General features: G+C 43.9%; 1 protein-coding gene across 1 annotated transcript in view; it reads left to right on the top strand.

Moving 5' to 3' along the window:
- The first annotated feature begins 186 nt into the window (after positions 1–186).
- LATS2 (large tumor suppressor kinase 2) overlaps positions 187–17605 on the top strand; it is a 73779-nt gene continuing 56360 nt past the window's right edge. Inside the window, exons 1-2 of the mRNA XM_077868427.1 lie at positions 187–348; positions 12448–12991. Of these exons, the coding sequence (XP_077724553.1) occupies positions 12650–12991 (342 nt within the window). The 5' untranslated portion in view covers positions 187–348; positions 12448–12649. The remainder of the gene's footprint in view (positions 349–12447; positions 12992–17605) is intronic.

Here is a 17605-nt window from a genome sequence, read left to right on the forward strand (position 1 = left end):
AGGAAGCGGCGCGGGGCAGGGCGGGCGGGGCGGCCGCCGAGCAGCAGGGCCGCGGGCGCCCCGCCCGGGCTGGTATGCGGCCGCCGGTGACGCGGGAGGCGGGGTCACGTGACGCCCGTGGAATGCCAACAATGTAGCGAATGTCCCACTTGGGTCTGCGCGCTGGAACCTCGGCGTGAGCGCCCCGGGAAGATGGAGCCGCCGCCGCCCGCGCCGCCGCCGCCCGGGGCTCCCCCGTGCCCGCGGGGCCAGCAGCCGCTCCAGCCACTGGCGCCCGGTCCCCCGGCGCGCGAGGCCCCGGAGCCGCGGACCGGGACGCCCCGGAGGGTGTAGACCGCGCCCCAGGAGGTGAGGGGGCAGGGGCGGGGGGCGTGGGGCCCGGGGCCAGGGCGGGGCGGCTGGAAGTTTCCGCGGGCCGGCGGGGCCCCGGGGCTCCGGGCGCCCACCCTCGGGCCGAGGCTGCGGGAGGGGCGCCGGGCTCGGCAGGGCGGCCGAGGAAGTTCGTCCCGAGCGGAGCCCTCGCCCTCGCCCTGCCCCCACGGCCCCCGCCCGGCCCGGGCCCGGAGCCGCCTCCGCTGGCGGCGCGTCGTCGCGGGCCGTCCGGAGTCGGCCGAGCGGGGGCCGTGGGGAGGCAGCGCCCGGCCGCCGGCGCTGCGCCGCTTTGTTGTGCGCCGGGCTCCCGGCGGGGCTGGGGCGGCCCGAGAGGCCGTCCGCGCCGGGGGCACCGCTGCGACGGCCCGGGCTGCTCCCCGCGACCGGGGCCGGGCGCCTGCCTGCTGGCGGCCCCGGAGCACCGGGGTCCGCGCCCGCTGCGCCGCCGTCCCCGGAGGCCGCGCCGTCGGCCCGCCCGCGGGCTGTGCTGTGCGGTCGTCCCCTCGCACCCCGTGCGGTGGTCCCCCCGGGCCGGGCCGGGCCGCGCCGCCGTCCGCCGCGCCCCCCGCCCCGACGGCGCCGCCCGCAGAGCCGCAGCGTTGCCCACCCGCGTCGACCCCTGCAGGTTCGCGTCCCCGGTCCTCGCGGGTCGCGGCCGGGAGAGCGGCGGCCGTTGCGTAACACGCTCCCCGTGCGCCCCAGTTCACCGACTTTGCGGAGCTCCTCTTTTCTGATGCAACCTCACGTGCGCTCGGGTCCCCGCCGGACCCCGGACTGCCCGTCACTGCTCCGCATCCTGCCCTCGGAACTCGAGGACGGGCGTCTCTCGGGGTGAAGTCCCGCTGGCGGGGTTGGGCGGCGGCGCCAGCCCGGAGCGAGCCTGCCGTCCGCTGGACGCGAGCCCCCGGTGCCCCGGAGGCGGGGAAAGGTGGACAGACCCCTGCGGGCCGGCGAAGCTCCCGGGAGGCCGGGGCCCGTGTCCGGCGCTGCAGGCAGCACGTGCTGACCCCTTCCAGGGACAAGTATTTTGTTTTCTTGCAGTCATAACCGTGGAAGTATACTTTCTTTATTTGTAGATTGATAAAGACAAATCCTAAACGGGCACTTTGACAATTTCACAGCTATGTAGGATATAAGTGACGGTGCTCTAAAAATAATAGTAATGTAGCCTTTGAAAAATTGCGCAACGGTACTCAAGCCAGAGACTGTCCATTCGGCCGATAAAAATTCGGTGGCCAAACAGCTCTCTCCCCAAAGTATTCGGCAAATATGTTAACGTTTTTAAAGGGAAGTTGGCCCACGTTTTACTAAGAAACTTAAATGGACTAAAATTTGAATGTAAAGTCACAAAACGTGTGTTGTCTTTGTACAGGTGTCCTGTTTAAACTTTAAATTAGTAGATGAGGGGCCTTCCTTTAATAACGGAGAAAAGCAATTCGTGGCTTATTATTAGGAAATTTGTACTTAGTAGGTCTTGTTCCATATCGTTGACTCTCAGCGTAAATCCCTTCCATGGTGGATCACGATTTCCGAGTGCTAAATCAAGAGACTAAGCCGCCTTGTATCTTTTACTTTTTTTTCTTTAGCAGCTGTTGTAATAAGGTAGTAACAGAACAATCTTCCAGAAGAAGAATGCAGAGACTGTTTAAGAAAGTCTGTTTTAAATTATAATTAACAAGACACTATATGTTATTCAGCATCTCATAAAATTTGGTCTCATTATCCAGATATATAGTACACTGTTTAATGAGTACACCAGCATTCCTTTGATATTAAAATTGCTAAACATTTAATAAATCTCAAAATGTCAAGTAATTTAAAATGGTATCTGAGCAGAAGACATCATGCAAAAGTACTAAGGTGAATTACTAGAATCATGGAATTTTAGAACTGGAAAGGATTCCCTCCATCTTGTTGGAAATAGTTTTGACCTAAGTGTAAATTGGAACTGTACATATTTCTCTCCTTAGCAAATCACAGGGTTGATGGGAGGGACTTTCCTTTGGTGGGAGGGGAATGTTTTTACAATAAGGTGCCTTGTTATTTTAAATGCTGTGTTGTAAATAGCCAGCCCTAGGCTTCTAAATCCCACTGTGTGTGGGGGGGGGCGGTGGGGGGGGGCAGGTGGTGAAGCTGATAAATTCACCATAAACACATAGGAAAGATTTGGGAAAGCTTTTGGAGGGGGCTGGGTGTTCTGCTTTGTATTAGATAAACCAGACCAACTCTGTTTTTCAAAGGTTGCTTTTATATTTTATTTCATAGTTATGATGTGAAATTTCTAAGCAATATTCCCTACTGACTTTTTAAAAAATGGCTTGAAATACAGAAGATAACTCTGTGCATTTACTTTGTCTGGACTGTAAATCTGCTTTAAAAAGGAGCACCATATCCTGATCAGCAGAATGAAGGGCTTGGGCTTGATAATCCTGAAAGTGACTGATTTCCAGCTCAAAAAATTCTCTGAATCTCCTTCCTTTTTACAAAAGCCTATTGCTTAATAATTTCTCTGGACAGAACTGGGCCTCTGTGGCACAAGTCCAGGTGTCACCATTCCCATTATACATACGGTGGGTGGATGATTCTGTGTGAACCAGGGCTTTATTACACAGAGCATCTGTGAATGGCTCCTGGTGTTTGAAGATAGCCCTGCTTGGACTACCAGTTTCACTAAGTCCAGCTATTCTCTCAGTATTTTTAAAGCTGATGTTATTTGATTTATAGTTTCATTTTAGAAGTCGTATTCAAACAAAGTAGTGTTGGAAATAAAGATAATGGTTGTGATACTGAAATTAGGACAGAAATTTGACATTACTTAATGTTTATCATTCACTATTGTGAAAACCTTATGTTGCTTACCATGTAGGCATGTCAACCTAATTGTGACAAAGGATTTCTTAATTGAATACTTTTTGTTCATGTACTAATATTTGACATTCATAAGAATTTTTCTGGAGGACAAGTGAAAAATCTCTTATTTTGTAGCACTGGTTTATATTTGTTGTTAACTAATCATTGTTCTATTGTGTAGCTCGTAGTTTCTGTAACCTCTAAATTAGCAAGGACGGTTACGAATTTTAAGTTGGCTTTTGAATGGCTAGGTCTCTGGAGGTATTGGCCTCCCTGCCTCCAAGCAGTTTTCCTGATTAGGAATGCTAAGGACCAGAGAGTTCCATTACTAATTAACATTATCTTACCTCACTCTTGTGTTTTCCTGAAGTGTACCCAGACAGTACCTGCCCCCTCCCCAACATTATCTGCCTATTCATCTTTCTCTTCTATGTTTGAGCCTTTTCACAGGAAGTTCCAGACTCTAAGAATAGCCTCACACTTCCTTCATCAAATCATAGCCTTTTAGACTTTCCAGTTCTGGTGAAACAATCCTTTCTCTAGTAGATTTTCTCCAAATAGGCAAGTGTATCGGGATTCTTTGGATGGTCCACACTATTACCTCTGTCCATAGCAGCGACTCTTTCTTTAATGGGACTCTCTAACGGGACTAGGATTAGTCTCTAGGGATCAAGGACTCCCTAAGTGGTGTATGTCTGAAATTTGGAGGGGAAGGAAGCAGGGCTTTCTCAGAGATCGAAAAGCCTTACTAGGGTATGGAGTTGAAGATAAGGAGACCCATCCTGTACGGTTGCTTGCTGTTAGGAATGCTGCAAGTAATGGATGCTAACTTTGTCTACAGCCTGATCATTCCTTGTGGTCATCTTGAGTACAAACTTCTGTAGCTCCATTTTTTTATGCCATTGTTCATAATGCATACATACATCATACATGTACCATAGATAACAGGTACAGAGTCAACAGAGAAAGGTGATGGTTTGTTTTTCCTCCAGATTGTAAGCTTATTTAGAGGGAAGACCCTGTTCTACCTCATAACATCCAGTGGAGTATCTGGCATACATATGGTGCTTCTGAATCCACTACAGCCTTGTGATTGCACTATTTATTGGAGTTTTCTTGGATCCCCAGAGGAGTGTAATCATTGATTTCTTCAAAGACCCTCATTATGAGGGATAGCCACTGTTGTCTGGTTTCCTGGCCTGAACAATACTGGAGAGGTGCATCAGCATGGTAGTCTGTGATTCTTACATTCAGCATCTGGCTGGAGCCTGACCCATCTGCCTGATTTAGTTTCAACTTTGCTAGTTAATTATAGTAAAAGAATATGATTTAAATAATTCGAGTTTTAGGTCCAAGAAATACTGATTTTAAAAATGCCAGTGTTTGTCGTTAGTGTGGGTCTTGAGATACATGGGTTTGGTTGATTCTTTGGTTGGTGCTTGATGTGTGTTTAGCATCCATCCTTGATGTGGGTTCATGAAGCACTAACAAAAATTAGAATGAAAGTTCATGAACATTTGATAGCACTTTCCAGGATTGGAATTGGTCTTGATAGGGCCAAATTAAGGGATACTTCAAATAGAGTTCTCACATTTTTACATGAGCCACCTATACTAAGTAGTTGTCTCAGCTCCAGGTTTGAAAATGAGGTGTTTTTGAGTTGTTAAATTCTGGCATCAGACAGATTCTTTTAAAGTATATTTAAATTGATTGATGATGCCAAACAAATTTCCAAAATTAGATTTACTTTGTGTGATACCTCTTTTTTTAAATCCACATTCATGAGGCCTTAAGGTCATATTTAGAAAATTCTTGATGAATGAACTTACTGAAATGATATAGTAGGGTGTCAGAGTAGCTCATTTCCAGCTACAATCTTTGGTGAGTATTCTCGTGAAGAATTCTTTCATAAGATCATAATTTGGCCATGAAATCAACTGTCTTCAAACTAAAATCTAAAATACAAGGTCTCAAGCTGAAAAAATACATTTCATTCTTTATGGGATTGAAGGAAAGTTTCATGCTTTCCAGATTGTTCAGGCAGGAACACAGTTTACCCAGCGGTGCTATTTTACATATTCACTTTCACATATTACATATTCACATTCACAGAGACAGGGCAGTACATGTGGTAGTCCTAGGACCGCTGCTTTCTGTAAGACAATGGTGGGAGATGGAAAGAACATGACAAGAGTGTGTGGTGACCTCCTACTCCCACCACATGGAGGAACTTTTCCCAGGGGGTGTGTTTATGGGGTGACAATCATTCTTTCAACTTCTCTGTATGCTTGAAAATTTCTATAATAAAATGTTGTGGGGGAAACAGAAAAGAAAGCAAGGCCTCTGATCCAGATTCTGGTTAAGGGCTCATCCCCTTGGCATTTCTTGGCTAATGCATAAATACACCTGTGCTGGCTGGCTTTGTAACTGGAATGTTTGTGGGACACATGAGTGGTTACAACTCCCGGTATCTGAGGAGCGCAGCTCTTTGGAAGCTGCTTCCTGCTGTGTGTTTCAGCCTCCTGGTGGTAGGGGTGACTGTGTGCTTGGGAGGGCATAGGTGGCACCTGGCAGGTTAGACTCCACTCTGTGAGGGGACTTTGCCTTACTGGCAGCACCCTGTCCCAAGGTTCGGTCTCTGCATGTGTAACTGTTTAGAAAGGGAACAATTCTTCAAATACTAGTTAGCTAAATGTTAATAGATGATTTTTCCCCCATTTTTCCATGAGTGTAAAATGTATGTAATACTTATCATTTTATCCATTCATAAGTGTATAATTCAGTTGCATTAAGTACATTCACATTGTTACTGCTGTCATCATTACAGTCTATACCCAAAGATTTCTCATCATCCAAAAAGAAACTGTTTGCACTAAATAATAGCTCCCGGTGCCCCTGGGCCCTCGTCATCTCCATTCTGCTTTGTCTCTCTCAGGTTGCCTATTCTGGGCTCCTCATGTAAGCAGAATCATGTAGTATTTGTCCTTTTGTGTCTGGCTTATTTCACTTAGTATAACATTTCCAAGGTCTATCCATGTTGTAGCCTATGTACAGTTTCATTCCTTTTTCTGGCTGAATAATATACCGTAGTTATAAAACTTTATATAATAGTCATGTGTGAACTTCATGTGAGAACATTTTATCTGGGCCTACATCTTACACTTCAGAGAAAGAGCGCTGCTGTTTACTGAGGGTCTTTCATGTGCTCAGCCTAGTGCCAAGAGTACTTCTGCACTGCCTTTAGATCTCCAGCAGGTTTTGTCACCAGCTTAGAATGGAGGGTATGGCCCCCGAGTGGCAGGTGGCTGCATGTATTCAATCAACAGGTGCTTCTTGGGCCTGTGTGCATGTACATGCCAGGCAGTGGGTGCAGGTCCTCCCGCCCCCACGGAGCTTACAGTTAAGGTGATTGAAGTGGGCACGTCAGTCATTCATCGTACACTGTGATGAGGCTGTGAGTGAACACCACAGTCTTTGAGGTTGGGTGGGTGGGGAAGTCCTTCTGTGGAGGGAGTTTTTATTTTTATTTTTTAAAATATTATTTATTTATTTATGAGAGACACACACACACATAGAGAGAGAGAGGCACAGAGCAGAGGGAGAACTAGGCTCCATGCAGGGAGCCCGATGTGGGACTCTATCCCAGGTCCCCAGGACCATGCCCTGGGCTGAAGGCGGTTCTAAACCGCTGAGCCACCCGGGCTACCCTGGAGGGAGTTTTTAAACTGAGAATTCGAGCAGGCATAAGTGAACCAGGCTGAGAGTAGTATTTGTTCCTAGCAGAGAGAATGGTCTTGTTAAGTTCCAGAGGTAAGGAAGGATTTGTTGCTTTTAACATGTCTCTGGTCATCCAGATGGAACCTGATCCTGGCTGGTTGGGAAGCAGTCAGCTTCTGGAAGCTCCGGTACTGCTCAGAACTGACCATCCTAGGCCCTGCTGCAGGCACATGTTTCAGACATCAAGTCTGATGACTTAAGTTTTTCCCTCTTCATGCTTTTCTTCTTTAAAAAAGAAAATACTTTAACTTTTCAAGTGTACTTATCAAATAGTCATTCAAAGAGGAGTCACTTGGAATAAGCATGAAATACCCACATTTCTACATTCAGTTTGGAACCTTTCCCACCAGCCAATCTGACCTTTACCCTGGTCATGTCTCTTGACTTGAATAAAGCCTTTTCTGTCTGATTCTGAGTCCTGAACTTATTAGTAATTCTAATAATTAGCCAGTGTGTTGTGCATTACAGATGAGAGTGATCTCACATGCAGTTCACCTGTGATCTTCAGAGCAGCCCTGTCAGGTAGACAGAGAAAGGCTTGTTACCTAGCAGGAAATTGAAGCTCTGAGAGGTGAAGTGCTTGCCCAGATCACATGGAGCTAGTGCCAGAGCTGGGGGTGGAAGCCAGGCTTCTCACCACCAGTTGCTTTTTCCTTTGCACCGAAATGGCCATATTCCGAATGCCTCCCCCAGACATGTCTGTCCTTACCTCCTGAGAACTGCCCTCTTCCATCCCTACCAAGGCGTCTTTCTTGATGCTCATTGTCCAAGTGGTTGTCCTGGCTCAGAGAATGGGACTATCATCAGCTCTGGTCTCTAAACCAGAAACTTGGCCTCCCCTTTCCAACCAGTCCTCTAGTGAATATCACCAACCCTATGGGTTCTATTTCTTAAGCTATTGAATCTACCCATTTTTCTTTGTTCTCCAGCTATTCTTCTATTTCAGATCCCCATAATTCTTTGGGTAAACTTTTATTGTTACATTATCTAAGTAATTGATTTTCTTGTTTGTCTCCCATCTTAAACTGTGAACTCCTTAAAGTCAGAGGCTGGTCATTATTTTCTGCTTCCCTGAGACCTAGTAAGAGGGTCACCTTGTATGGGTGTATGGGCCTTACATGTAAAAGGGCATACCTCACATCATACAAATGCTCACTTATATGAGGGCATGTGTAGCCTATTTGGAGACTCTGGACCACTCATGGAATACCTGTACAACAGTAGAGAATCATCTCCTGAGATAAAGCCACATGGTGTGCATGTTATGCACATATTCTGGAGAGTATACATGATCACTCCACCGTCACCTGCCTCAGAAGTCCAGTTCCAACTCTCCTCATAATTCAGACTTTACCTGTCCCCCTTCACCTGGGGTATGTGTGGTAGACTGTGGCATCAGTCTATTTAGGAGTGGGCCAGGCCACTGCCTGCAGAGCTCTGGAAGCTCCCCAGGCAGGAGTTGCTCATGTTGTACAATAACATAGTAACAATTTACTTGAGGAAGGGGTACATTTTTATAATCCCAGAGAGGTACTACATGAACCACTAGGGCTCTGCCAATAACTACACAGAAAATATTTGATGTGGTGGTAGAAGCAGTATCTTAGAGCAGACGACTCACTCTTCAGCTCCTCATAGCTCTGGGGCTGGAGCCATAAGGCAGCAGCAGTTTGCAAAAGCCCCAGACTGGGAATAACCCAGATGTCCTTTGGTGGCAGAATGGATAAACAATTATGTTCGTACAGTAGAATATTACTCAGCAGTGAAAAATGGCAAAAACTCTTGCTGCATACTGCTGTATGAATAACCAAACATTTTGGTGTCAACCAAAATCAGCCAGACATGTAAGGTACAGACTATGGATACAGGTAATCCATGGATATAAAGTTCAAAAACTGGTCAAACTAATCCTTGGTGTTAGAAATAGTGAAGGCAGTTCCCCTTGGGGCATTGACCTGTGGGGGCCGAGGGCTTCTGTGTTGTAATGATACACTCCTTGATCCAGATGCTATTTATAAGGGTGTGTGCTTTGTGAATATTCATTGATCTTATGATTTGTGCACCTTAAGAAATATATGTTAAATAAAAACATTCCCAACCCCCACCAAAAAAAGACTTCTTCACTAGATTTTAGCAACTTTACGTTTTTAGAGTGAATTCAGAGGGCTTTCATCAACCAACCAGGGCCTCTTTCACCTGTGCCTGGCTCCCCTTCTCTCTGCTGATGTAGCCCCTCCCCCATCTTGGGTTGGGCATTCTCACAGCTTTTTTTCTTCATGTGGACCATCTCTTGTGGCCCTTGCCCTTTTCTTAGTGGAGTATGAAGCAGCTCTGTACTTTCTTTTCAGTCTGTTGATGTCATTTGAGGGTAAAATGAGGCTAACCCTAGACTGCCTCTAGGGTTAGGGAGGGATAGGAGTTCTCCACTCACTTACCTAACTGCTGAGCAGACAAGTCACTAGCTAGGTAAATGTCCCGCCTACTGGTAGTTCCCATCCATGTCTTTAAGCCCAAATGTCTGGCCAAGGTGTAACTAGCTCCTGAAACCCCCTCTCCCTCCCTGGGATTACTGCACCTCATCCAGGCTTTCTTCATCTACCTGGTGTGTTGCAGTTGTCCCTTCCAGTCCACCTTCCAGTTGGGCTCCAGACCTCTTTAAACAGCACTTTTGGACATATCGCTCCTTGGCCTACGCAGACAGTGACTTGCCACCATCTCCAAGGAGTCCGGACAATTAAAATGGCCTTGAAGGTCCTTCCTGGTGGAGCCCTGTGCACCTGCACAGCCTCATCCCTCCATAAAGGAATGAGCCTTTACGACACAGATGTAAATGTGACGGGTGGGGCCTGTCCCTCTGCTCCTTTGCATATGCTGGTCCCTTTGGCTGGAATTCCATTGTTCCCTACACTCAGATTCAGTTATCTCTACTTCAGAGCTTTTTCTGGCTTTCTCCTTTCTTCTCCCATTTGTTAGGTGACTTTTCCCCCTCCTTTCAGGCATCTCTTTTCCTTTGAAGCTGTTTTTTTGGCTACCTCACCTTTACCTTGCTGAAGGTGGGATTTTGTTCTTGTTTGTACTAGCAGTCCCTGAGACTTAGTAGGCTTTTGATGAATGTTCGCAAGGTGGATAGGTGGGTGGATGGGGCGTAGGTGAGTAGATGGTACAGGAAGGTAGAGGAAGGGTGAAGACATTTTGACAGTAAAGAAACCCTCCCTGATTATTTATTGTGAAGGGAGTATGATTTATGTCTTGTGTATTTCAAAAAAAAGGAAAAAAGACCCCAAAGATTGGAAACAAAGTGATGTTTGAGAGAGACTCCTGCCTGTTCTCAGACATAGCGAATCACTCAGGATTCTCCCTACGTGCTTGGCAGCTCCTTGAGAATCTCTATTTTTGCTGGAATGGGAATTCATGGTTTTAGAGAGTTAGGTATTTCAAAACAGATGCTTAGACCACGAAGTCACTGAAAATGAGTGTGGTTGCAATATGCCCCGTTTTACACCAATTAAGCAGAGCTCTGGGCTTCTGGCCTCCTGCCAATACTCTGGTCCAGGCCCCAGGGAAATCTCAGCAGTTCTTGGATCTAATTGTTCACTGTCTGCATAGTCTTAAAACAGTCATTTCGGTGACTTTACTATGTTAGATGTTGTGTATTGAAGTATGGATTTCATGTTGAAAAATGTATTTAGTCTGCTTCTTACTTTCTAAATAGAATCTTCCCTCAGATTCATCGAGAAAGAGATAGCTAGAACCTTTTAAGAAAAGAATCTTCCCACCTCTAAGAAAAAAGTAGTAATTTTAATGTAATTTCTTCAGGTTTACGGGCATATATATATGGTTATGAAAAGATCTACATAAGTAAATTCATATAGAACGCTTAGAGCCTGGCACATAGTAGATACTGGGTAAAAAAAAAAATTTTTTTTTTTTCTACATGGCAAAGCCTGTGAAGCCAACTTCCATCTTATAGTTCTACAATTCCTTACTGAGAAAATCCAGATCTCTCTGCCCCCCTCCTTTTAAAGACTGTTTTTTTTTTAATCAGTTTTTCTTTGTTCATTAAAATGCAAAAGGACTTATCCTTTGCAGTTTGCTCATTGAGTTCTGTGGATTAGAAGGAGTGAAATGAGTGAGGGCAGAAGAGGAGGGAACAGGTAGAAGGGGCCACCACAGCTTCAATTATGAACTCAGAGACTGTGTAGGCCTTTGCTTTTGCCACTGGTGGGCATCTGTGCTCCGGTGATGATAGCTAATTACACAAGTAATAATAACAGGAGTAGTTGAAACATGGTTTACCAAAGATGTGATATGTTCCAAGTGCTACTGAACCAGTTACTTGCATGGTCTTATTCGGTGCTCACTACTGCCCTCTTACCAAGTGTTGTCATCTGTTTCACCCAGGGAGGGTGAGGGAAGTTAAATGACTTGTCCAAGGTCACCCAGTCACCTAGTGACTGGAGCTGGATCCTGCTTCCAGTAGAGCTGGCCGCTAAGGGCAGTATCAGATTGGGCTTCATTTTGTTTTCTGAATGCAAGAACAACAGAGTAGTTAGTGAATTAGGCCTCAGGTAGGATTAATTCACTATCAGAAAATGGCTTTGTGATATCTAGTTCTATGTGTAGAAGCCATTTCCATGCTGAAGTAGTAGGTGATCTATATGAATAACTTTTATCGGTATAGCCACTCATCAGTACTGAAAGAAATCACCCACATGCTTTTACCAGTCCCCTTCCATGTAAGTATCAGTTTTCTGCCAGAAAGGTATTTAGGTCACAATGCTGATAAGAACTTGACCACTTTTTAAAAAAAAACAAGAGAGTAGTTACCTCCAGAGTCTCAGTAACACTTTGTGTTAGAACTGCTTTAAGTTGCAAGATAGGACACCTTTAATGTGACAAGTTTTGTAGTATCTTCCAGGAAGTTTGGGAGGGCTTTATAAGGAAAAATTTCCAAATTTTTGGAAGACACAGGTTCAGGTGGGGGGAAAGGTCAGTAAAACCACGAAGAGACAAAGGTATGGGCCCTGAGCTGAGTGGTAATTAGGGGCGAGCCAGAAATCCAAGACTTCATGTAGAAACTTTAACCCTAAATACTCAGGTTTGAATTTCAAAATGAAATTCTATTATAATGAAGTATTATAAGTGAGCTATCAATTGTTAATACTACTTACTGTTCTTGCCTGAGTTACATATTTCTAAGTCAGTATGAGCTTGTGGAGATTTACTTTATTGCAGATTACATATTACAGGAAACATCTTGGGACAGCCCTAGATGTCATGTGTGCCAACCAGTGTTGAACAGTATTTTTATCATTTCTGAGAGGTGTTGTGTTCTTTCTTAATCCTTCCTAGTGGAATATTTTCAAGATCATTGTCCATTTCTGAAAAGTATTGTTAACAGTTTGTGCAAATCACAAATGAATATGTTCTTTCCATTTTCTTTTTCAGATGGTGATGATCTTCAAAATGAAGACTCTGGAAAATTTTGGGTTCTCTATAGGAACTACAAAAATTGAAGGAAAGAAAATTTTCAAAAGGAAATTGTTTTGAAAGTATGTTTACAACTAACTGATACTGTTGACAGTTTTTTTTTAAATAATAAAACACTTTAAGAAGATTGTATTTATGGTAAAAGGAAACTGGACTAACAATGAGGCCAAAGACTTTTCCTGCTACGACTTATTCTGGAAATAGCCGTCAGCGACTGCAGGAGATTCGAGAGGGCTTAAAGCAGCCGTCCAAGTCTTCTGCTCAGGGGCTGCCCGTGGGACCAAACAGTGATGCTTCCCTGGCCACCAAGGTCCTGGGGGGCAAGGATGCTGCCAGGCAGCAACAGCAGATGAGAGCTACTCCAAAGTTTGGACCTTATCAGAAAGCTTTGAGAGAAATCAGATACTCCCTGTTGCCTTTTGCTAATGAATCCGGCACTTCCGCAGCTGCAGAAGTAAACCGACAGATGCTGCAGGAACTGGTGAATGCGGGATGTGACCAGGTGGGTGTAACTTCCCTGAGGCTCCTGCGGTGGCAGTTACAGTAAGTAGTCCGTCCAGCACAGTTGAGACAGCCAAAGAGCCCGTGGTTGCCACTTGAAGGCTCTGAATTGCTTACAAAGAGAAGTGTGTATAGGCCAAAACCTGAGACCCTTCCAGTGTGCCATTGCATGGTTTTCCACCTTCTCTCCAGAACTGACTTCTTGGTTGCTTTTCCTTTTCAGGCCAGACCTGGACATTTCTGAACTCTAGTGAAATTGTACCTGTGTATTTTCTGTCCTGTCCTTGTGAAGTTGAGAAGGGCTTTCACACTTAGCCCTGTCTTTGAGATTGATTTGGGCTTACTCTGAGCTGTCATGGGGAAGGTACTGGCTTCCTTGTTTTTGGTTTGTGCATTTTTTTGATTTAGCTAACATTGATTAACATGAATTCGCTCTTCTTAGACTCTGTTTTCTCCTATTTTAAAAAATGGTATGTATACTGTTATAGGAGACACAACTCTGTTAAGGAAATGATCAAGCTTGAGAAGTCATCAAAATGGTGACAACATAGTCTGACTTCTCAGTTGCTTAAGAATAAGGGACATATTAATGGAGGTGGCACCAATAATATCTAAATAAACAACTTGTAGCTCTATATTTATGATCCTGTGGCGATTCGCATAGCCACGTAAAACACAGGTTGAGAGGCTGGACCATGTAAAAGGGAATTAGTGTTCAACCCGGTAAAAATGTATTTAGTAAAATGTAACTGGTAAAAATGTAATTGCCTTATAAAAGGACTTCTGAAAGCTAATGCTTTGTTATACATCTGTCATCTTAAAAGTCACAGTTTCATGAAAATGGAAATCAGCTAGGTATTTTTTGCTGCCTTGGAAAACTAGTAAGATTTCATGCTCAAAGCAACATCAAGATGGCTTGAGCACTTGTACTTTCTTAGAAATAACCTAATTACCTACTCCTGGCCTCACAGTCACAGGAAAAGCCTAACAATGCCCTCTTTTATTTCCAAAAGCCATATCAACCTTCTTGTTGTAGTTGATTACCACAGAATTTAACTAGAGAATTTATATTTCTCAGATGATATGTCTGTGAAACTAATCGTGCTATTTTGTAGGGCATTTCCTTGACACTTTAGGATATACTAGGATTAACTTGTGTGAAGAAGCATTGTTATGTTGAGTTGCTTTTATAAAGCACAGGATCATGAATAATGTGGTGCAGAGTGTTTTAGCAGTGGAAGCTGACAGCAAAGGCATGACCTCTCTCATTGTGAAAATATGAAGTTAAATACGCTGCCAAGTGCTATCCCCTGACAAACAGAACTTGATGGTTTTGAAAGTAAGAAGGAGCAGTCCTGGGGAAATACTAGAGTAAGATTGCAGATACTTGAAAACCAACAGCAAAGCCTAAAATCTTCTATAAATCACTTGCAAACAAAAGAGGTAATCAGAGCAGGGCATTCTTTGCAGTTGTGATAAAAAGAAACGAGTGAAGCAAATAATCCAAAATACAGGTGGAAACTCATTGTGGCAAAATCCATTAGCGATAATTACAGTGCAAGAAATAATGAAGCCATTGCTGTATCCAAGACGGTAAAATACAAATAGAGTAAAATTAAGGATCATGACACCAATGATCTTCCCATGAACATTTAATTTATGCTAATTGCTAGCAGAAAGGTCTCCATTTGTCATATTTAATGCCCCTGAAATAATTCAATCACTTTGGTGTATATAGTGTTACTTGATAAAGTAAAACAGCTCTGCCCTCGCCCTTACCCTCCGATTTGGACTGTTTTTGGTCTGTATACAGGGTACATTTGCTTTCAGAGAATCCTGGTCAGAACCCCATTATGAGAATCCAAATAATGTGAGCACAAACCATCAACAGAACCTCTAGAGTTGTGTGTGTCCTCACTAAAGCAGATTATCAGATCCAATATGATAGGTATAGAGAGTAGCTAGTATTGCAGCTTTTCATTTTCCTTTGTCTTCTACTGTATTGCCTTTTAATTTAGGTTTAATTTTTTCTCTTGTACTTTGTTATTTTTAACCCTAATACTAATCAGAATGGCAGTGAACACGTTTTCTCAAGATCTTACTGGTGAAATACATTTCTTTCTTTTTTTTTTTTTTTAAAGATTTTATTTATTTATTCATAGAGTCAGAGAGAGAGAGAGAGAGAGAGGCAGAGACACAGGCAGAGGGAGAAGCAGGCATCATACAGAGAGCCCGATGTGGGACTCCATCCAGGGTCTCCAGGATCTTGCCCTGGGCTGTAGGCGGCGCTAAACCGCTGCGCTACCGGGGCTGCCCTGAAATACATTTCTATATGCACTATTTTATCCATCACATATGTATGTGCATACATTTTTTCCCATGTCATTTGACCTGAGATTTAATGAAAGTATTTACTTGAATATATGTTTTCTTTTAAACTTTTTATTAAAATAAAATTTATACGGGGCAGCCCGGGTGGCTCAGTGGTTTAGCGCCGCCTTCAGCCCAGAGTGTGAACCTGGAGACCCGGGATCCAGAGTCCCATGTCTGCCTGCGGCTCAGGGAGTGATCTGGGGTCCCGGGATCGAGTCCCACTTCGGGCTCCCTGCATGGAGCCTGCTTCTCCCTCTGCCTGTGTCTCTGCCTCTCTCTCTCTGTGTCTCTCATGAATAAATAAATTTTAAAAAATCTTTTTTAAAAAAATAAATAAAAATAAAATAAAATTTACATAAGAAAAATACATGATTCTCAAGGGTACAGCTTGGTGATTTTCGCCCAGTGAATGAATCACACCCATGTAACCAGTATTTGTGGGTATATATTTTTTTAAACTTTTTTTTTTTTTTTTAAAGTATTCTCTATACCCAATGTGGGGCTTGAACTCATGACCTTGAGATCAAGAGTCACATGCCCTTTTGGCTGAGCCAGGCACCCCTGCCTGGGGGGTGTGTGTGTGTGTGTGTATTTTAAAGATTTATTTATTTATTGTGAGAGAGTGCCTGCATGGGTGTGGAGGGGAAGGGCAGAGGTTGAGGCAATCTCCTGCAGACTCCCACTGAGCATGAAGCCAACACAGGGCTCAGTCTCAGAGCCCTGAGGTCATTACCTGAGCCTAAACCAAGAGTTGGATGCTCAACTGACTGTGCCACACAGGTCCCCCTCCCACCACAGGATACATTTTTAATGTAAATTTCTAGGAAAAGTACAAGACTAAGTATTTTCTGTGTAATGATATAGTGTATATGTCAAATGATAGAGTGCCTAAAATGTTTTGCACATAGATTTCTAAAGACTTATAAAAAAATACTATAGAAAAAAAAAAGCCAGTAGGTTAATATTCCTTATGGAAGGGGCTGTTCTTTATATATAGATTAAAGGAATTGGGAAAATAAGTGTTTTGGTTATTAGTGTCATATTTTGTATCATGGATACTCTTCTTATTGGCATAGGTAATTTAAATTTAGCTTTTACTTTATCTTATAAAATTTAGTTTCACCTTTTCTTTTAATGGTTTCAAGTGATCATATTACTGGGTTTTCCCTCTTCCTGACAAAGTTTTAAAAACCACTAATTTGATTTTGCAGCATCGTTAATACATATAACATGTCTGCTTCTCAGAAGCATCTGACTTGTGTCTTCTCACTGAATTGCAGTGGGTTAACAGGTGTAAGGATGCTGTTGGGGCAGGTTCACTATACTCGGGCCTTCTCAGGGTGCATGGGATGGATGGATGGATGGATGGCATGGGGGCCTTATGATAGCAAGGATCCTATTCAGTAGTAGCTCCTGCACTCCTCAGAAATAGCTAAGCATTTTATCACCTAGAGGAAGACGTAGGTGCAAACTTCCTTTCAGATGTGAGTACCAGGAAACGTTTTTTGCTTCTCTTGAGCAATTAGCCTGTGCTCTTTCTCTGTGGACAACCCATATCCTGACCTTCGTGAGCCTCCCACATTGGGAGGCTGTGAGTGGTGCCAAGTCTGTGGCAGCTTTGAAGACTTTTTAGGGCTCTGGCTTGTCACAACCATATTCTTCCAGTCCTGAATATCTATGTTAGCATAATTTTCCTAATCCTGATTTAATCCAGTTTTTCCTCACTTTATTGTGAATGTCTGAATGACTTAAATCTTTAATGGAACGAGGATAGGAAGAAATGTAAACAAACAGATTGATGTATTACACCAAATTTGGCCTAAGAAAAAAGCTGCTGGTCAGGATGTATATTCAGAGACAGGCTTCCTGAGAATAATGGCCACAGCAACAAATAAATCTGAGGTAGTGTGGTTAATAGGAAAAGGGAGTGATTTAAAAAAAAATTTTTTTTGTGTTCTCAGGCTGAAAAGTGCAAAAAAATCAAGTTTCTTTCTTTCTTTTTTTTTTTTTAAGGATTTTATTTATTTATTCGTGAGAGACACAGAAAGAGAGGCAGAGACACAGGCAGAGGGAAGAGAAGCAGGCTCCATGCAAGGAGCCCGATGTGGGACTCGATCCTAGGAATCCGGGACCATGCCCTGAGCCAAAGGCATACGCTCAACTGCTGAGCCACCCAGGCATCCCAGAAAAATCAAGTTTTTTTTTTTTTTTTTTTTTAAATCAAGTTTCTCAACCATTCTAC

The sequence above is a fragment of the Canis aureus genome, chromosome 24 (genome assembly GCF_053574225.1).
Source record: "Canis aureus isolate CA01 chromosome 24, VMU_Caureus_v.1.0, whole genome shotgun sequence".
Classification (NCBI taxonomy): Eukaryota; Metazoa; Chordata; class Mammalia; order Carnivora; family Canidae; genus Canis; species Canis aureus.